Below are 22247 nucleotides of genomic sequence, written 5' to 3'. Positions count from 1 at the left end.
AGGACATTTACAACAAGCGTTGCAGGAGCATTGAATCCCTATTGATTGATTGATTGAAATGTTTAATTAACAGATTGCAGAATGGGTACTGTACAGCTCAATACACACAATTGTTAAGGGGATGCAGACCAGAGAAAGACTTTCGTCTTGTTTACATCAGGGTCCCCCATTTTCAATTCATAATGAGTTGAAATGAATGAATACAAATCTGATCCAATCAGATAGGGATTACAAGTTTTGAACTCCGGCTCAACGACAATGACACTATTTAACAACCCATCATCTACACTCACAGCACACACATCCACACGCACACACTCACTTTAAATAAACTTTCACCGTAACACACACTCTACTCACTTTAAACACTTTAGCACACTTTATATTTATTAACAAAGAGATTTGCACTACAACTCATACCTCATTGCACCTTACCCTAAGTTGTACCTGATCCCATTGCTGCATTGTACTCACTGTTACTCTTTATTTTTTACTCTGTATTGTATATTGTATGTATATTGATTAACTGAACACTTTTTCTTGACTTTGTCTATTTGATACTTTTTATCTATTTTATCTAGCACACTCTCAGGAGCTTGAAGTAACAATTTATGTTCATATGGTCAATAGAATTGATATTATCGTGTATTTATGATTAATGGGTTATTCAACATTATCATAGCATTATTCAGAATGGCTAAGCTGAAAACAGACAACAGTTGGCTTGACCGTTGGCTTGATCACACACCCACACACTATCTCACCCCCACACAGAAACCAGTTTTGTTGTATACCTGATGAACGAGAGACACACACACAAACACACAAACACACTCTCTCATGTGACATTTCAGTGATCACTGTCTAAACTAACAAGACAGACTGGTTAGGTTAAGTGGACCACACACACATCGTCCCAACTTGATGAATGACACACACACACTCACACACACCCAGTATTGCAGGTGACCGAGATTATAGCTCACACCCCCTCACCCATTAGAACCTCACGCAGACAGACCAAACCAGTTTACCAACTATTGGCAGGGGAGGACCAGACCCACTTGTGTATTGGAGATAGGATTTAAACAACTTGTTGAGAACAGTAGGGGACTCAGTCTAGCCGAGGCTGGGTCATGGATGGACGTCTTGTTACTGTGCTGTGGAAACCATGCTTGTATGCTGCATTAAATCACTTTCTTCACCAACTGAGCCATTGCCTCTGAAAACCATCTCAAGTCTGAATTCTTCTTGAAACCAGCACACCCTCATCAATTCTACTTCACATACAGAAAAAAGCATTTCATGGGAAAATATTCTGTGACAACTATTAAAGAAACCTGAAACTTGAAATAGGATGTTGAGTGTCATGACAAAGTGCAAGTAAGCAGCTGAAGTGGACTGTGTCAATTAACGTATTTCTTTAAGATGACAGACAATGTCTAGGTTGTTCTGTTCAAACAGTAAAGCATGTTATAAGACAACAAATGTGCTGAAACCAACATGGCATTTGGGTACGGAAATGTACAAACCTACTACTACCCCATGGTCCATAATTTCCAGTCTGAGCAAGGCATTGATCACTTGTCAAAATGTCTGGATATTTTGAAAAGTTTTAGAGATGGAAACCAATTCTACAGTATGTGCCAACGTCATGCCACCCTATTAGTCTTTGTCAGCTGCTACCAGCTAATCGTTATATCAAAACTTTAACATAGCAATTATTAATCTCAGCAGGAGCTGGGCTAACAAAACATATTTGTATGTTGTTAAAGGCTAACATTAATGAAACATAATTGAATGAGACACTAACACTAACAAAACATTTTGACTGGAACTGTTCACCAATTTGATGAATTACGGGCAAGCGAAAATGAATTTGCTGTGTCTTTTAATTGGCTTTCTTAATCCAATATCTGGCAAAGAGCAAAGATGCCTGTCATGTTGACACATTGCCTACTCCTCCACATGAAGGAAAAACAAAATGTCAACAGAGACGCCATCTTTTGTAAAGTACAGTTTATCTTCAATGAATAAATTAACCGTTTATCCGTGGTCTTTTGTGGTATAATGTTACCTGGTGGCCTGTAGTGGCTAAGGGCAGACTTTTCCTGGCTCTTCCCTTCGCTTTGGGGTATATAATTACGTCGCTGCATAATACAGTAAGAAATCAAAGCTAGCCGGGTACAAACTTTTATCACCCCCCCCCGCAAGTTAAAAGTGCCCCCGTCCTCACAGGGTGAACTATTTTCAAAAGGTGCATCTGTCATACTCCCTTGTCACGGGGAGCTGCTCACTCTGGTTTATGAGCCGCAGTGAACCAGAGGCGTGAGAGATCCATGCAGCTCTCCATCATCACTTCACCAACTCCCCCCCAAAAAGAATGAAATTAATTAAATTCTGGACGAGACAAAGGCTCAGGACATAAAGGGCTGCTGTTAGCATTTTTCTAGCCCATTGATTCCTTGTTACTACTGCACATTATGGCCCCCTGAACCCTCATAAATCAATTTATACTCTATTGTCCTTTTTCAGAAGGCTCACCTCAGCGTTGGCTGTAACATGGCTGAGGTGACACAATAATCTATTGTTTCAGTTTAACGCTCAGCTCTGCACCCCAGACCCACGGCCAGAGAGTCCAGCAGGATGTATGGGTCGCCTTGAGGCTGCCAGGGGCATTTCTCAGCAACGGTTTTTACGAACACAAGGCGTGGACTCTGTAACATAGGAAATCCATCTTTGTCATGAGGGATATACATATGCCTTGACCCACAAATAGGATATACAGGCGAAGCTACTGTAACTCAAACTGACGTCAATTAATCACATGGATACAATAAATGTAAGTTTAACTGTACACAATTTGGGAAATTTCTATGAAACAGGCAACTATAGCCTTTGAATTACAAATTAGACTGTACAGGATGTTCTACTATAGTGAAATTGCAGTATTCTCCTGTGTTTTCTTCATGCACACTGTAGAGATTTACCACAGAAATACTGTAATGATTTACCATAGTATTTCTATAGTAGATATCATAGAATTTTCACGACAATATTTATGATGTGCTGTTGCTGTGTCTTGCCCTACGTCTAGCCCTGCTGCCCTGCTCTGTGTCTAGCCCTGCTGCCCTGCTCTGTGTCTAGCCCTGCTGCGCTGCTCTGTGTCTTGCCCTGCCGCGCTGCTGTGTGTCTAGCCCTGTTGCGCTGCTGTGTCTAGCCCTGCCTCGCTGCTGTGTGTCTAGCCCTGCTGCGCGGCTCTGTGTCTTGCCCTGCCTTGCTGCTGTGTGTCTAGCCCTGCTGCGCTGCTCTGTGTCTTGCCCTGCCTTGCTGCTGTGTGTCTAGCCCTGCTGCGCTGCTCTGTGTCTAGCCCTGCCGCGCTGCTGTGTGTCTAGCCCTGTTGCGCTGCTGTGTCTAGCCCTGCCTCGCTGCTGTGTGTCTAGCCCTGCTGCGCGGCTCTGTGTCTTGCCCTGCCTCGCTGCTGTGTCTAGCCCTGCCTCGCTGCTGTTTGTCTTGCCCTGCTGCGCGGCTCTGTGTCTTGCCCTGTTGCGCTGCTGTGTCTAGCCCTGCCTCGCTGCTGTGTGTCTAGCCCTGCTGCGCGGCTCTGTGTCTTGCCCTGTTGCGCTGCTGTGTGTCTAGCCCTGCTGCGCTGCTGTGTGTCTTGCCCTGCTGCGCTGCTCTGTGTCTAGCCCTGCTGCGCGGCTCTGTGTCTAGCCCTGCTGCGCGGCTCTGTGTCTTGCCCTGCTACGCTGCTGTGTGTCTAGCCCTGTTGCGCTGCTCTGTGTCTAGCCCTGCTGCGCTGCTCTGTGTCTAGCCCTGCTGCGCGGCTCTGTGTCTAGCCCTGCTGCGCGGCTCTGTGTCTAGCCCTGCTGCGCGGCTCTGTGTCTAGCCCTGCTGCGCTGCTCTGTGTCTAGCCCTGCTGCGCAGCTCTGTGTCTTGCCCTGCTGCGCTGCTCTGTGTCTAGCCCTGCTGCGCTGCTCTGTGTCTAGCCCTGCTGCGCTGCTCTGTGTCTTGCCCTGCTGCGCTGCTGTGTGTCTAGCCCTGCTGCGCTGCTCTGTGTCTAGCCCTGCTGCCCTGCTCTGTGTCTAGCCCTGCCGCGCTGCTCTGTGTCTTGCCCTGCTACGCTGCTCTGTGTCTAGCCCTGCCGCGCTGCTCTGTGTCTAGCCCTGCTGCGCTGCTGTGTGTCTAGCCCTGCTGCGCTGCTCTGTGTCTAGCCCTGCTGCGCTGCTCTGTGTCTAGCCCTGCTGCGCTGCTCTGTGTCTAGCCCTGCTGCGCTGCTCTGTGTCTTGCCCTGCCGCGCTGCTGTGTGTCTAGCCCTGTTGCGCTGCTGTGTCTAGCCCTGCCTCGCTGCTCTGTGTCTAGCCCTGCTGCGCGGCTCTGTGTCTTGCCCTGCCTCGCTGCTGTGTCTAGCCCTGCCTCGCTGCTGTGTGTCTTGCCCTGCTGCGCGGCTCTGTGTCTTGCCCTGTTGCGCTGCTGTGTCTAGCCCTGCTGCGCTGCTGTGTGTCTTGCCCTGCTGCGCTGCTGTGTGTCTTGCCCTGCCTCGCTGCTGTGTGTCTAGCCCTGCTGCGCTGCTGTGTGTCTAGCCCTGCTGCGCTGCTGTGTGTCTAGCCCTGCTGCGCTGCTGTGTGTCTTGCCCTGCCTCGCTGCTCTGTGTCTAGCCCTGCTGCGCTGCTCTGTGTCTTGCCCTGCCGCGCTGCTGTGTGTCTAGCCCTGCCTCGCTGCTGTGTGTCTAGCCCTGCTGCGCTGCTCTGTGTCTTGCCCTGCCTCGCTGCTGTGTGTCTAGCCCTGCTGCGCTGCTCTGCCTCGCTGCTGTGTGTCTAGCCCTGCTGCGCTGCTCTGTGTCTAGCCCTGCTGCGCGGCTCTGTGTCTAGCCCTGCTGCGCGGCTCTGTGTCTTGCCCTGCTGCGCTGCTGTGTGTCTAGCCCTGTTGCGCTGCTCTGTGTCTAGCCTTGCTGCGCTGCTCTGTGTCTAGCCCTGCTGCGCGGCTCTGTGTCTAGCCCTGCTGCGCGGCTCTGTGTCTAGCCCTGCTGCGCGGCTCTGTGTCTAGCCCTGCTGCGCTGCTCTGTGTCTAGCCCTGCTGCGCAGCTCTGTGTCTTGCCCTGCTGCGCTGCTCTGTGTCTAGCCCTGCTGCGCTGCTCTGTGTCTAGCCCTGCTGCGCTGCTCTGTGTCTTGCCCTGCTGCGCTGCTGTGTGTCTAGCCCTGCTGCGCTGCTCTGTGTCTAGCCCTGCTGCCCTGCTCTGTGTCTAGCCCTGCCGCGCTGCTCTGTGTCTTGCCCTGCTACGCTGCTCTGTGTCTAGCCCTGCCGCGCTGCTCTGTGTCTAGCCCTGCTGCGCTGCTGTGTGTCTAGCCCTGCTGCGCTGCTCTGTGTCTAGCCCTGCTGCGCTGCTCTGTGTCTAGCCCTGCTGCGCTGCTCTGTGTCTAGCCCTGCTGCGCTGCTCTGTGTCTTGCCCTGCCGCGCTGCTGTGTGTCTAGCCCTGTTGCGCTGCTGTGTCTAGCCCTGCCTCGCTGCTCTGTGTCTAGCCCTGCTGCGCGGCTCTGTGTCTTGCCCTGCCTCGCTGCTGTGTCTAGCCCTGCCTCGCTGCTGTGTGTCTTGCCCTGCTGCGCGGCTCTGTGTCTTGCCCTGTTGCGCTGCTGTGTCTAGCCCTGCTGCGCTGCTGTGTGTCTTGCCCTGCTGCGCTGCTGTGTGTCTTGCCCTGCCTCGCTGCTGTGTGTCTAGCCCTGCTGCGCTGCTGTGTGTCTAGCCCTGCTGCGCTGCTGTGTGTCTTGCCCTGCCTCGCTGCTCTGTGTCTAGCCCTGCTGCGCTGCTCTGTGTCTTGCCCTGCCGCGCTGCTGTGTGTCTAGCCCTGCCTCGCTGCTGTGTGTCTAGCCCTGCTGCGCTGCTCTGTGTCTTGCCCTGCCTCGCTGCTGTGTGTCTAGCCCTGCTGCGCTGCTCTGTGTCTTGCCCTGCCTCGCTGCTGTGTGTCTAGCCCTGCTGCGCTGCTGTGTGTCTTGCCCTGCCTCGCTGCTGTGTGTCTTGCCCTGCTGCGCTGCTGTGTGTCTTGCCCTGCTGCGCTGCTGTGTGTCTTGCCCTGCTGCGCTGCTGTGTGTCTAGCCCTGCTGCGTGGCTCTGTGTCTTGCCCTGCCTCGCTGCTGTGTGTCTTGCCCTGCCTCGCTGCTGTGTGTCTTGCCCTGCCTCGCTGCTCTGTGTCTAGCCCTGCTGCGCTGCTCTGTGTCTAGCCCTGCTGCGCTGCTCTGTGTCTAGCCCTGCTGCCCTGCTCTGTGTCTTGCCCTGCCTCGCTGCTGTGTGTCTAGCCCTGCTGCGCTGCTGTGTGTCTTGCCCTGCTGATCTGTGTCTTCCCCTGCTGTGCTGGTTCACCACCAACCTGTAAGTATAGGTTTTATGCTGCCACCACCACCCCAGCATCCACCTGGGCTCTGTTCTCATACTGTATGTATGTATGTATGTATGTATGTATGTATGTATGTATGTATGTATGTATGTATGTATGTATGTATGTATGTATGTATGTATGTATGTATGTATGTATGTATGTATGTATGTATGTATGTATGTATGTATGTATGTATGTATGTATGTATGTATGTATGTATGTATGTATGTATGTATGTATGTATGTATGTATGTATGGGGGAATTATTTATTATAAACTTAAAAAGTCGTAAATGTAATAATCAGAATTTTAGACCTTAAAAAGACTTTTAAAATATTTGGAATGTATTGGATTAGGGAATTACTGTGTTATCAGTGTGTGGCTATCTTTGGAATAGTTTGCTCAAACAGTGAGCTGAGCCTGAGACCTGGTTTTCTTTAAGTAGCCAGATGTTACACTATAAAAACGAACTAGATAGTTGATAATCAATATTTAACTTCATTACCTGAAATATTCTAAGGGGCTATCCTGAATGTGGTGGGGGGCGATCCTGACTGTGGTGGGGGCTATCCTGGACTATCCCAGTGGGCGACAGTGGCTTGAGAGGTAGAGCAGTCGTCTGGTAATCCAGAGGTTCCCGGTTAAATTCCCGCTCCTCCTTGAGCAAGACACTTAACCCCCAATTGCTCCTGATGAGCAGGTTGGCACCTTGCATGGTTGCCTCCGCCCTCAGTGTGTGAATGGATAAATGTGAGGAACAAATTGTAAGGCGCTTTGGATAAAAGTGCTATATAAATGCAGCCATTTACCATTTACTATCCTGACTGTGGTGGGGGCTATCCTGACTGTGCTGGTATATCGTTTAAGACAGCAGCACCTCTTCTTTCGTTGTTTTGAGTGCTGGATTACTCTTCTTCTGACTACTAAAACACCCTCACGCCATAACACGTTGTGACTCCCGTGACAAATTGCTCTATCAAGTCATCGTTTCATTAAGAGCCTGTCATTATATCTCTGGGCTTTTTCGTGCCATAAAACATTTTCTGTAACCTGATTTTCCTCTGTCTCTCCACAATGTCATGGATACGCTCCGGGATGCAGGCCGGGTGTGTCCCAGCCTCCTGTCCGTCCGTCCACCCGGCAACTAATTCCCAATTTATCAGTAATGATTTCAGACCCAGTGCCCATGACAGCGCTGACAGAATACCTCCATGACATTGAGCAGCTCTGACAAATAGTGAGCTCTTACCTGGATAAGATCACTTAATTGAGTGTTTGTTGAAAGAGCACAATTCACTGCTAAAATAGCACTGAAAGATCACTGACTATTGACCCGTCTCAAACCCTGCCCTCTTTTCTTGATCCTCAAGGATCCGCAGGGTTTGAGATAGGTCAATGTCACTTTCACTGCTTTCACGCCCCACATATACATACATTTATGTATGCCTGATCTCCAACCTAGCAAAGTCAGCCCATGTTACCCCACTTCTTATAAGCTGGCTTCCTATTGCCGCAAGAATCCGCTTCAGGGTCCTTGACCTGGCATAACCGCGCAGCGAAGGGAAAAGCTCCCGCCTACCTCCGGTCAATGGTCTCACACCCTCAAGACCCCTCCGCTCTGCATCTTCTGGCCGCCTCAGACCCACTCCTATCCGAGTTCCAGGGGGGATCATCAAAGAAAAGCCGGCTATTCTCAGTTCTCGCTCCACAATGGTGAAACCCGCCCAATGTTCCATCGTCGACTAAAAACACACTTCTTCAATCAATATCTGAAATGAAAAAAAAATATGTAAGGGATAATGTATAGCTACGAGGTCATTGTCGCAAAATAATTGACCGACACGGAGTTTAGAACACAGAGGTGCCTCGCCGAGATGTTTTAAACGTCAGTGAAGGTCAATTATTTTGCGACAATGACCAAGTATAGCTATACATTATCCCGCTTATTACATGGCTAACTTACTAACAATATACCTAATTCATTTTACACCATCGACAAGACGAGATCAAATGCAGACGCAGTTGTTCTGTGGCTCTGTCAGCCCAAATAAAGTGATTATTATTGCCGGCAGCCGGCAGGTGTGTCTGATTGCGCACTGATGCAGTGTGTGTCAGTGGGCTTGATTGCTCCAGCTGCGAAAAGCAATATACACCGGTGATTATTGCGCGTTGCCCATGGCAGCGGTCAGTTATTGAAAAATAATTCACTGCTGTCAGGGGCTATTGACCAATCACAATCAAGCATTTCGGCGAATGTTAAAACGCCATGTAATAAGTAAGGGATAATGTATAGCTACGAGGTCATTGTCGCAAAATAATTGACCGACACAGAGTTTAAAATACCGAGCCGCTTCGGCGAGGTGTTTTAAACGTCAGTGAAGGTCAATTATTTTGCGACAATGACCGAGTATAGCTATACATTATCCCGCTTATTACATGGCTAACTTACTAACAATATACCTAATTCATTTTACATCGACTCGCAACACTGGTTCTGGCTGCGTTCTGGCTCCGCTCGTCGCTCCGCCCCCTGTCATCGCCGGCAGCAGAACACCGGCAGTGTCTAATTGCACTGAAACAGTGTGTGTCAGTGGGCTTGATTGCGAACAGCTGCGCACTGCGGCCATTATTGTCCCACAGCGGTCATTATTGAAAAATAATGACCGCTGTCGGGGGGCTATTGACCAATCACAAGCAAGCATTTCGGCGAATGTGAAAACGCCATGTAATAAATATAATAATAATAATAATAATAATAATAATATGAATAAAAAAGACTGACCTTGTACTGTCTTTCACTAGTATGCACTCTGCTACTAAGGAATCTACCTTGCCTATAGTATTACCTACTATGCTAATATGCACTCATGTCTGTAGCACTAAAGTTTGACACTGCTTGACAAACAATGTTACTTACCCTTATCTGCCATATAGTTGTACCCTTCCTGCTGACTTGTTGTACAGAACTTGTACAGTAAGTCACTTTGGATAAAAGCGTCAGCTAAATTACTACATTTAAATGTAAATATATACACATACACACATATATACATTTCTCTCTCTTGAGGATAATAATAACTGTGAGGATTCGCTTGTCCCTGGACCTTTTTTCCCTGTCTACTCTCCTCAACAGCCCCCACCCTTGCGAGAACTTTTCCTTGTCTCCTACTCTTCACCAGCCCCCACCCTTGGACATTCTTGTTCCTCTACCTTCACGCACCTGTTGGGAGTTGGCAATCAGCTCGGGAGAGTACTTAGGTTGCTGACTCCCCTCCAGTCCTTGTCGGGTCGTTCTGTGTTCTGTGTGCTGTACTCTGTATTCTGCACGTTACCATCACCTGCCGCGTCTCCGGCGTGAGACGACGTGCCAGCCATCACCACCTGTCGCCGTTTGCCTGGAGTGGGACACCGCCTTCGCTCTCTAATTCTCTACGGGAGGTTTCCAGTGTTCCCACTCCAGACGTCAAGCCGGCTCGCCATTGCTCCCTATTCCACGGGAGGAAGGCGTCTCTTCGTGATCCTCGTTCCTGGGGTGAGGCTCGTCGTCGCTCCCTATTATTCCATGGGAGGATGGCGTGTGCTCATCCCGTTCCCCTCGGACCTCGGCTCGTCGTCGCTCCCTATTATTCCATGGGAGGATGGCGTGTGCTCATCCCGTTCCCCTCGGACCCCGGCTCGTCGTCGTTCCCTATTATTCCATGGGAGGATGGCGTGTGCTCATCCCGTTCCCCTCGGACCCCGGCTCGTCGTCGCTCCCTATTATTCCACGGGAGGATGGCGTGTTCTCGCCCCGGTCCCCTGGGACCCCCTTTGTTCTGCGCTGCCCGTCTGCAGCATCCGAGGAGGAGGAAGAGGATCTCCGTGCCCGGCCACCGCCGTCGGGCCCCTGTCTCCGTGCCCGGCCTCCGCCGTCGGGCCCCTGTCCCCGTGCCAGGCCTCCGCCGTCGGGCCCCTGTCCCCGTGCCAGGCCTCCGCCGTTGGGCCCCTGTCCCCGTGCCAGGCCTCTGCCGTCGGGCCCCTGTCCCCGTGCCCGGCCTCCGCCGTCGCGCCCCTGTCCCCGTGCCAGGCCTCCGCCGTCGGGCCCATGTCCCCGTGCCCGGCCTCCGCCGTCGCGCCCCTGTCCCCGTGCCAGGCCTCCGCCGTCGGGCCCCTGTCCCCGTGCCCGGCCCCCGCTGCCTTAACTCTGTCCTCATCCCTGTAAGCAGCTCTGGCCCTCGCCCTGTCCAAGGCCTTAACCCTGTCCTCATCCCTGTAAGCAGCTCTGGCCCTCGCCCTGTCCATGGCCTTAACCCTGTCCTCTGTCCCTGTCTCTAGCCCGCCTCTCCGGGCCTCTGTCCCTGTCCCCCTCTCCAGTAGCCCTGGTCCTGGTCCTGACCCTTAGCCCTGACACTTAGCCCTAACCCTTAGCCCTGGTCCCTTAGCCTGTTTGCCTGTTAAAGGCACAGTGCCGCAGTTTTCCTAATTCTTCGACTCTAGTGTTTTTTGTGTTCTCCCTTAAAGGGACTGTGCCGCTTTTTGTTCTATAATAAATATTGCCCTGTTTTGGCTTACTCTCATACCTGTCTTGTGTTGTGCGATTGGGGTTGGTTTCAAACCATAACAGTAACCAGCTGTGTATTTGACTTGTCAAGGTGCAAAGGCCTGGAGATACTTGTGAATGAAGGTGTTCATGCTGAGAGGTCAGTCATGGGCCATGTAGCCATGGCAACAGCCACAGGACACATCTGTAGGCACTTTAAAGGTCAGACTAGCCTGCAACCCTATCAAATGATATCCCTCAACGGGGACGACTCTCCAAACTCTCTCCAAACTACAGTAGCATATTTATTCTGCATAGGCGTCACACAGTAAACAGTATATTCATCAATACTTTTCTGCAAAGCTGAAACCCACGCATTCTACTATAGGCACTTGTTTGTCAAACACCCACACAGAAGTTGTTGAAATGGCCAAATTTGTCTGACATGTTGTATCAATCGCGAATTTGAGTGAGAATAACAACTTGAACATTGGAATCAACATGTCAGCATCCAGAGAGCAGACAGACACGCCATTGAAATTTAATAAATCCTACCTAAAAGTGTTTTTTTTTTTTTTTTTTGGCTTGCAATCATAGGGGAATTTCCTTTGGTGCTATATATGGCACAATTAAGATAGGCATCAAACGAGCTTCCCCTGAGATTACAAGCCAAAGAACCACTGTTGCGTACCGTTGGGTTTGTCGAATGTTGCTGCATAGGACTAGGTATATGTTATTTTAAATGTGTGTACCTATAGTACTCTTAAAGTATGCTAAATAATACTGTGGAAGAGTCTATGTTCTAAATTACACTTTTACAGTTGTCTCCAGATTGAAATGCACATCATAACACCTCAGTGCCTTTTCAATTGCAAATGCTTCAAGGACTTGCATAAAAAAAGATTCTTAATAATTTCTTACAGTTAGTAAGAAATTATTAAGAATATTTTTTTAAGCAAGTGATTCAGAATTCAGAACATCATATTTACTGATAAATAGAAATATATATATTATTATGATTCAGAATTCAGTACATCATACTTACTGAGAAATAGAAATATATATATTATTATATATGGTGGATCAAGAAAAGAGGACAGGGTTTACTGTAGGTCTATTGAGTTGTACACTCCCTTCACTGTCACATGCAACACATTCTAACACACATACTGTACAAACAAAGGAGGCCCATTGCCATGACGATGTCCTCACTATCTTCTGTGAGCACATCCAGCTTGAGCACAATATGGTCACATGACCACCACCACATGACGCAGTTACCAAACTTTTACACCGTATTTCAATATCTGAAATAATAATAAAATATAAATGAATAAATAAATAAATATCTTTCTTACTCAATTGTACTATTATGTACTTGACCACTATCTACTATGTACTATGCTACTATCCCTATACTACTACCATGCTAACAGGAGGCGACAGTGGCTCAGAAGGTAGAGCGTCATCTGGTAAGTTATAATAATTGTGAAAATTTAGCAAGACACTTAACCCCTAATTGCTCCCGACGAGCAATGGTTGCCTCCGCCGTCGGTGTGTGAATGTGTGAGTGAATTGGTGAATGTGAGGAACAACATTTTGTTAAAGCGCTATTTAAATGTATTTAAATGTGTACCCCTCCTGCTCACTTGTTCAAAATTTGTAAGTCGCTTTGGATAAAAGTGGCAGCTAAATTACTAAATGTAAATGTAATGACCGCCTCTGCAGCCGTTCAGCACCATCTTAGTTTTAGTGTTACAGTGAGCATGGGTCTGATAAATAATATTAACCTTTGCATTAACCACCTTCAGTCACTTAGAAGTCACAGACAGGCAGGTACCAGGCAGACAGACAGACACGGTACCAGGCTGCCAATCAGGTAGGGTACCAGGGAGACAGACAGGCAGGATCAGCCATTGAGACGTTGGGAATCTAAGCAAATATTTGGGGCTGCAGCCTGCAGTGCAGATCTAATTGATGGGGGTTACCTTGTTTCTGTCTCCGGTCCTCACAGCCATCAATCCAGGTTAGGCTCCCTGCAAAGGGCTAGATACAGTTCCAAAGTTCAACTGTATTTTGAAGGAAAGAGATATAGCAATATTCTATTTCCAAAGGTTAGCAATATTCTGTAGGTATACCATAACACAAACACTCCTTGCTTGTCAGGAGAAAATAGTTACACATGCTTAGCTAGTAGCTACATTATTTAAGTTATTTGGCTAGCATAAGAAACTGCCGCTTGTAGTTAACTTCCAACTATAACACCGGCAATTATGACAATACATTAACTCAATGATTACAATAAATAAAATGGGTACTAAACCCATTTTAACTTATACATTTTTCAAGCTCACTGAATAATAATTTATTCAAAACATAACAGCCTATGTAGCTTAAGTACTGGCTGCTGAACAGCATTAGCTTTGCTTAATTTATGAATGAACAATGAACAACATTTAAATGAATGTCCACAAAATACCTCAACCAGGATGTCACGTGATGTCATCTTAAAATGATTACAAATAAAAGATATAACGTTAGCTAAAGGCTAAAGAGCGGCAGTTGCTTATGCTAGCCAAAACGTTTACATTAGCTAACTGCTAGTGAAATAGCTGAAATAATGTAGCTACTAGCTAAGCATGTGTAATTATTTTCTCCTGACAAGCAAGGAGTGTTTGTGTTATGGTTGAAAAAACACTCACCAAATCCAAATCGCTGGTTCGCTCTGAGAGATGATTGTGGACTTCAGGAGGTCGGGGGTCAAGGACTACAGCCCCCTCAGCATCGACAGGGCACCGGTTGAGAGAGTGAACAGTTTCAAGTACCTCGGAGCCCACATATCCGAGGACTTGACATGGACCACACACATTGACAGTGTTGTGAAGAAGGCACGACAACGCCTCTACTTCCTCAGGCGCCTAAGGAAGTTCCAAGTCAGTCAGAAGATCCTTAGGAACTTCTACTCATGTACAATAGAGAGCATCCTGACCGGCAACATCACCTCCTGGTTTGGGAATAGCACTGCACAAGACCGTAGCAGACTACAAAGAGTGACACGTTCAGCCGAACGCACAATTGGAGGGGGGCTTCTCACCCTCCAGAACATTTACAACAAGCGGTGCAAGGGGAAGGCTAAGAGAATTATTAAGGACTCGAGCCACCCGAACAACTGCCTCTTTGAACTGCTGCTCCGATACCGGAGTCTTAAGGCGAGCACAGAAAGACTCAGAAGAAGCTTCTATCCCCAGGCCATCAGGCTGCTAAACGAACAATAATCGCTAAACGAACAATAATCACTATGCATCAACCATCAAATGCACACAGCACACACACCCACACGCACACACTCACTCAAACAAACAACACACTGCAGCACCCACTCTCCACACTTTAGATCACACAAACACACTTACACTTTATATTTATTGATAAAGGATTTGCACTACAACTCGTACACCTACTGTGAATTGTACCTAAATTGCACCTCGCCCCATTTCTCCATTTATGCCTTGCACTATATAGTATTGTATATTAGTACACTGCACAGTATTGTATATTGTATGGTAACTACGTCTATTCTGCATCGAACATTGTACATATGTCTAAACTGAACACTGTGACCTCTTTTTTACTTCTATTTTTACTATGTTTTTATTTCATACTTATCTTGTCTTGCACAGTCTCTGGAGCGCAACAGTAAGAAGCATTTTGTACAAAAGTATTCTGTACTTCTGTATGACAACTATTAAAGAAACTTGAAACTTGAAACTTGAGTGCACCTCCATCTGATGGATGAATCCAACAAACCAGTTTGAGCTTTTTTTTTTTTTTTTTTTTTTTTTTTTTTTAACTTTTTGTCCCCATTTTTCTATTTTTCTCCCATCCCAATTTCGTATTATCCAATTCTTCCCTCCCCTGTCTCGAACGTTGCTAGACCATGCCTCCCACTGGTCGGCTGCAATGTGGACGAAGCCTTGCATCACGTGTCCCCTCCGGTACACGAGGAGGCAGCCGTTGCATCTTTTCACCTGTACAGCGTGATCGCTCAGTGGCGAGGAGTAACGTGTGGGAGGCTCACGCTGCCCCCGATACTTCCTGATTCTGCTGTGCAGGCGCACCAACCGACCTGTAGGAGTCGCTGTCCACAACGTCCGATCCCCACCCACCGGCTTTCCCACCCCCAATTGTATTAGTATGAACGACCAGCCAAGCCGGAAGCAACGCCGAGAGCTGGGCTCGAACCCAGCATATCCTGCGTTAATGGCGAGCGCCTTGCCCACTGCGCCACTTAGCCGTCATATTGAGCTGGTTTTCAGATGAACCAGTAGAGAACTCAAACCATACAGGGGCTTAAACGTTTCTTTGTATGACTGTGGTTCTAATGTTATATACAGTAGCATCTCGACTCACCCCAAATATCTGCTTAAAGTGATATTTCACTTTAGTAGAATCTGCCAAGTTTCAGCAGTCCTCCCAGGATCCTCATTCACTTCAATTAATTTTGGGGACCTAGTAGTGTAAATATTGTACTTCTGAAGTACAAACAAATTACTGATGCTTTCAACAAAACAGACACTTCTCAGTCAAAGATACACGTTTGTTTTGGCATTTGATGTGTTTTCACAGATTTATTTCCTTTGGAGAAAAAAATAAGCAGATTGAGTGTGCTGTGTATCTTTGCCTTGCATGGAATGTTTGATGAGTCGTTATCATGGTTACCTGCTGCCTTGCTGGAAGAAAGATTCTAAACATGTGTGAAAAGTTGACAGTTGGTCAAACTACATGTAAGAAAAGTATAGTAGCCTACACATAATAATATTGCTGTATAGCCATGAACCTTGCATTGTTGCCTTCACCATCGGTGTGTGAATGGGTAAAATGTGAGGAACAGATTGTAAAGTGCTTTGGATAAAAGCGCTATATAAGTGCACTATTTACCATATGACCAGTGTGACTGACAACACACATCACAACAACCCGATGCTTTGATGAGGACGGTAAGATTTCAACATCAAAAGGTTAAGGTAAAATAAAGTGTTAGACAGGAATATTTCATAGAAATGTTTTCTGACAACTTGACAGACAATCATATAGCTTATAGATTCTTACATGTTACTTGTAAGATTTGTTTCGTCCATCCTTCTACGTTTCCGATTGCTACCTGTTTAAAACCTCTAACCTCTTCCACCCGGAGACTATTTTCTGAAAATCCCCCTAAAAATACATACCTAAGTAAATGGCCCACTTCTACAAGGTCCATTTTCATGTTCTTGGTATCTAGGGACATCTATGGACATCAGTGAATGTATTCACAGTGTCAGAAATATTGTGTCTATTACTAGGCTTGCTTAAATTGTGATGAAACTGAGGCGGTCAGGTGGCGTAGCGGAGATTGCGCTCGTCACCAATGCAAGAGACTGCGGTCTCGACTCCCGGAGTCAGCATTGCCTAGGCTTGGGCTGTTCGCTATACTAACTCGTTTGGCTGGGTTAGGGGGAGGGAAGCCGTGGGTGGGAAACTGGCGTTGTGGACAGCAACGCCTACAGGTCAGGTCTGGGCGCTTGCTCAGCGGAGGCAGAACTTGATGAAGGCAGCGTGACCTCCCACGCGTTACACTTCACCAATGAGAGCCCTCGCTGCCAGGTGAGAAGAGAGCCACTGGCTGTCGCCGCACGTGTCGGAGAAAGCGTGCGGATACTTCAGGGTTCCCTTGTACCGACCAGTAGGAGAACATGCGCACAACAACCAGGTAGGGGAGGGGCTGGAATTGGCACAACGACTAAATTGGGACGGGGAGAAAAACAGAGACAAATTGGAGAAAGAGAGATACAAAAAAAATAAAAAATTGTGATGAAACAGAGGAGAATATGAATTATGATTTTTCTTTGCATCTTTGATAGTGAATAACACCATGCTAAAAATGTCCAGACATGAAAAACTGCCACTGTGCTCGTTCAGTATCTTCTTGAGATCACGTGTACAAAAAGTCTAAGGAAATGAATAAAGGGAAGATGATTAAACAGAAGGTTTTGTAGATACAGTACTGAATTCTGGCATCCGGACACATGCAATTTGAAATATTATTATAGAATATAGAATAGCAGGCCTATAAATTACCTTATTATAGCCATGTTGCACATCTATGGATCGGGCCAAATCTACTTGTTCCAATGACAGAGTTCAATTTGGATTTAGTATCACCAGGCGTGCATGAAGAACTGAGAATGAAATCTACTGTATGTACAGTCAGCTTTTTATTCTTGCGACAGGTCCGCCATTTTGAAACGGATTTCAACACGGATGGTTGCTAAATGTTCACAGAAGGTAGAAAAACTAACTGTGCTCCAATCTATGCCAATAACGTTCAGTTTTGTGGTATATAATCCAGAGAAATAAGAGAAATAAAAAATAATAATCAGGAAGTAATTTGCTTGCAGAACGCTAGGAGATGTAGTTTTTTGAAATTTCAACGCTCATTGAAAGCCCTGTCTTTCCTTCATCATAATGACTACAGCAAAGTGGCCGCTTTCAATTTATTTCCAGTCGAAATTCGCTAGCTATTGAATACAATTCCTAAACTCATATTTCATTAATAACACTTACACTATAAATATACACTATGACTGCTGTTGTGACATGGTTAGGGTCTTTACTCAGATACATACAAAATTACAATAAAACGCGATATTATGTCATACAGTCTAGAGAGAATTATTTATGACGTGATGTCATTTGCGGTCCGCCGATGGACCACTCGGGTAGAAAAGGTTGGCATCGATGCATCTCACTGTCAGAGGTTTCTATCGATCACTCCCCCTCCCCTGCTAATCGTGTGGGATGCCCTTCAAGTATGGTGAACCCTCCAACCAAACAGTGGTGGAGTAAATAGGATGAGGGCGTAGAGCAGTGGCGTCGTTAGCCCTGGGCTTCCGGGGCTTTAGCCCCGGATGTTTTTCTCCTAGCCCCGGATCTAAAAAAAAAAAAAAAAAAAAAAATTGTTTACATTTTTTTTTTTTTTTTTTTTTTTTACCTTTTTTTTTTTTTTTTTTTTATGTCAGCATCCCCATTGTCTTTGCTGAATGTTTGTTAGTGTTTGGTATTTTTTGTTGGTTTTTAGTACTTTTAAACATTTTTAGTAAGTAGTTTTCATTTGATCCTATAATTTTTCATTCACCGATTTGAGGACTTTTTTTTTAGTGTCCTGAAAGGCGCCTTATAAATCAAATGCATTATTATTATTATTATTATTATTATTATTATTATTATTATTATTATTATTATTATTATTATTATTATTATTATTATTATTATTATTATTATTATTATTATTATTATTATTATTATTATTATTATTATTATTATTATTATTATTATTATTATTATTATTATTATTATTATTATTATTATTATTATTATTATTATTATTATTATTATTATTATTATTATTATTATTATTATTATTATTATTATTATTATTATTATTATTATTATTATTATTATTATTATTATTATTATTATTATTATTATTATTATTATTATTATTATCATCATCATCCAGGAGGGAAAAGACACTTTGGATAGTAGGGACTGCATCTCTGCCTGTCCTGACCAGGAAACACTTTGCAACTGTGATCTCCTCTGGCAATAGTTGGATATTGTAATGTGTGGCGAGGGGTTGCAGCAATTCCACTGAGAGAAACTGGTCTGAGGCTGGATAACATGCCTGTATGCCTCTCATAAGTTGTTATCCAACTCATGAGAACCTGCTCTCAAGCTCTGGATAGAACAGTCTCTGTCTCAGCTGATCTCCTGAGCTGAGGTCTGAGCTTGTGCCACAAGATGCCATTACATATGGCCTTTGTCCTGTCATACATGTCCACTGCCATCTCTGAGGTGCGATAACCTTTGAGTGTGTCCTGCACTGTGCTTTTAAATAGTACAGATAGGTATTGAAGATGTGCACTTTAACGCAGCAGCACCTGGAGCCTCCATACCCATGTCCAGTGTCCACTGACAAAGACATGCTCATGATACTGTGATAAACTATAATAAGCTTTAATCGAACCCTGGTTCATTTCCTCGGATAGTCCGGTTGGTTTCGGGTGGTGTGAAAGCTCATTCACTCTTGCAAGTGAACCCTGCATTTGAGATGTGAATGCAAAGCGGACCAAAGGCAGGAAAATACCCAAAAATCTAATATCTTTTTTATGAGACTTTTTTTTTCGATTGCTTAAGCATGATTTTTAAAACGGGGCCCGGTGTTTCAAAACACACAATTAGCACAACCACACACACAATTATCAGAACACCTCAGATCCTTTGCTAAATTAAACACTTGTCAAAACCATACACTAATTTAAAAAAACTACATTTTGTTACTATATGAAACACACGTTTTATATGACTTAATTCTGTTTGAACCAGTTACTCACACTGCTGTGCTTAACCTAAAACACATTTAGCTATTCTACTTCTCAGTGATTAGAGTACTGTAAGTGAAGTACGCAGAGAATGTGCAAATATACAATAGATTCACCAAACACTACACAAGACCAATGCTGTAGACTGATGAAAATATTATTTATTTATCTACATATACCCAAATCAATGATGCAGACTGCTGGAAAAAAAACATTTTCTCTCCATATACCCAAATCAATGATGCAGACTGATGAAAATATAAATTTTCTCGCCATATAACCAAATCAGTCAACATTTCAACATGGAGAATCACAACAAAACATGTCCCAGTTTTCATGCTACTATGTGCATAACACTGTAAGCTCAGCAAATATCAGACAAACATAAAATACTGTATCCAGTAGGCCTACAGGTTAAAATTACAGTAAAACAAAAACAATTTTGAAAAAATTTAAATAGAGTACAGAAAATAATAGACATTATCTCTTTGCCTAGCTGGATCTGGCAAGATACTTTTTTGCTCTGTGTATTGTTTTGCAAAAAGTGTGAGGCTGACATTGTGCTTATAGAGGTGCAAATCTGGGCCTATGTTTTGCTCCTTGAGTGTAATGTTTTGATAATTGTGTAATACTTTTGATTTGAGTGTTTATGCAATTGAAGAAAACTGTAAAGACTAGAGATTAACTGTTTATTTCTTTTGTACATAGGCTGTGCATATGTTTGTTTGTTTGTTTATTTGCTTATGTGTATGATTCTTAACTGTTTTTATTTTGTTATTGGTGTATATGTGTGTATGTATGTACAGTATATGTATATATATATATGTGTATATATGTATATTTGTACTCCTGTTGGGGCCTCTTGGACCAGATCAATGTTTTATCTGGCTAAATAAAGGTTAAATAAATAAATAAGAAACTGATGATTTGGTCCTGTTAACTTTGAATTTTCTATGGGGACTGCCCAGATCCCTCTCATGGACATGGACCTCACTTTGAGAACCTCTAATGATTCTAGTTCTTCAGTATTCATCTCTAATTACTCTAAAATTGCGTATTACTGTGTTTAAAAAAAAAAAAAAAAAAAAAGGGGGGGGGGGGGGGGAACCCCCCTCCACCCCCCTGGGCTGAAGCCCCCAATGTTTTCTAACCCTAAAAACGCCCCTGGCGTAGAGGCTGGGATGAGATTGAGCTCAAAGCGGAATGTATACTCTTTCTTTTTTTATCCACTTTTTCTCCTTATTTTTCTATTTTTCTCCCATCCCAATTTCGCCTCGCCAATTCTCCCTTCAATTCTCCCCTCCTCTGTCTCATCGTTGCTAGACTATGCCTCCCACTGGTCGGCTGCAGTGAGGACCAAGCCTTGCATCACGTGTCCCCTCCGGTACACGAGGAGGCAGCTGTCGCATCTTTTCACCTGTACAGCGCGATCTCTCAGTGGCGAGGAGTAACGTGTGGGAGGCTCACGTTGCCCCCGATGCTTCCTGATTCTGCTGTACAGGCGCACCAACCGACCTGTAGGAGTCGCTGTCCACAACGTCCAATCCCCACCCACCAGCTTTCCCACAACTAACACTGCCAATTGTGTTAGTATGAACAACCAGCCAAGCTGGTAGCAACGCCGAGAGCTGGGCTCGAACCCAGCATATCATGCGTTAGTGGCGAGCGCCTTGCCCACTGCACCACTTAGCCGCCGCGGAATGTATACTCGAACACAAAGTGGTGCCGATGCTTCGCAGAGGGTAGCACCTCTAGCACCCAAAGCCATGGCGAGCTCTACGTGCAGCTGTAGACAAAGATTTAACTGCATGCGTACGTATGCCACAAAAGCCCACCAGAAGTCTAATTTGGCCTTAAGGTGTATTGACCCTTGACTACATCCTTTGTTACACGATCAGAGAGTGGAGACTACTAAGGTGCACGATGGTTCGCCTTGCGCTCTGGCGCGATGGGAAGGAAATATTCTACAGTACTGCACACAGTAGTTGGCTCCCTGCATAACCATTATATAAACTGTGTATGCCTATAACTACTGTACGCTAGAGGGCACGCTGGCAAAATAAAGGTTTCCATCATCAGAAGCTAATGGAAAATAAGCTGACAGCAGAACTAGCACCGCACACACAATTATCAAATTTAACAGTGAGCGGGAGGTGGTAATTTGATGAACTGGGGGAAGGTGAAAATTAATCTGCCATTTATTTTTAATTGACTTGCCTTCCCCTGATAGCCTTCTGGTAAGGAGTGAGAATGCTTGTTGGTCACATTGACATATTGGTCAGTGGCAATCAAGGTGAGAGCGAATCAATGTCAAGCTAGACACAATGCCGCCTGGCACATGGGATTAGCTCTACTCAAATACAGTAAAACAAGGCTTTACCATTCCAGCAAATCATCGAAATGCTATTGGTAACAGGACACATTACGTATCTTGGTTCGACAGTGCGTTAAATTAGTTGGTTAGACCTCCGTGATCAATCTCGCTCGTGAATTATGGTATGAGCCTGGCCTGGCTGAGTCAAATTCCCGGTAGGAATTATGGTCCCAGTCCGCGACTGACTATCCGGTATGTGAATCATAAATGAGTGGACACTAAAAACTGATGCTATAGCCTAGAGTGGCTCTTTCTGAAAAAGCAACAAAAAAAACGCTGGATACATGGAACACACGTTGTTTTTCATTAATGGGAACGTTTTGTGGCTCGTAACTGTTAGCGTTAACCCACCACTACTGTATGTCTCCTTTGAGTGTAATAGCTCAATCTGTGGATCCATACATTTTAAGTCTTCCATTCCATCATCAGAGGAACAACTTCAGAAAGAGAGTTATGGATCTCTGGTTTCTAATTTTAGCTTTGAACTCTTGTTCCTCTTCAATGTATTTTATTGCAAGTCTGATTAATCAGCCAGCACAACAGAGTGACATAGATGAAACAGAA

The 22247-nt window shown here is 45.4% G+C and overlaps 1 protein-coding gene across 1 annotated transcript in view; it reads left to right on the top strand.

The window, feature by feature from the left end:
* LOC311243459 (ependymin-1-like) overlaps window positions 1-22247 on the top strand; it is a gene marked incomplete at both ends in the record, with an annotated part of 99755 nt that overhangs the window by 32942 nt on the left and 44566 nt on the right. Inside the window, one exon of the mRNA XM_084332692.1 lies at window positions 6191-6363. Within this exon, the coding sequence (XP_084188818.1) occupies window positions 6191-6363 (173 nt within the window). The remainder of the gene's footprint in view (window positions 1-6190; window positions 6364-22247) is intronic.

This window comes from Notolepis coatsorum (assembly GCF_963971535.1).
Source record: "Notolepis coatsorum genome assembly, chromosome: 17".
NCBI classification, from domain to species: Eukaryota; Metazoa; Chordata; class Actinopteri; order Aulopiformes; family Paralepididae; genus Notolepis; species Notolepis coatsorum.
This window is presented reverse-complemented; position numbering and strand designations above follow the sequence as displayed.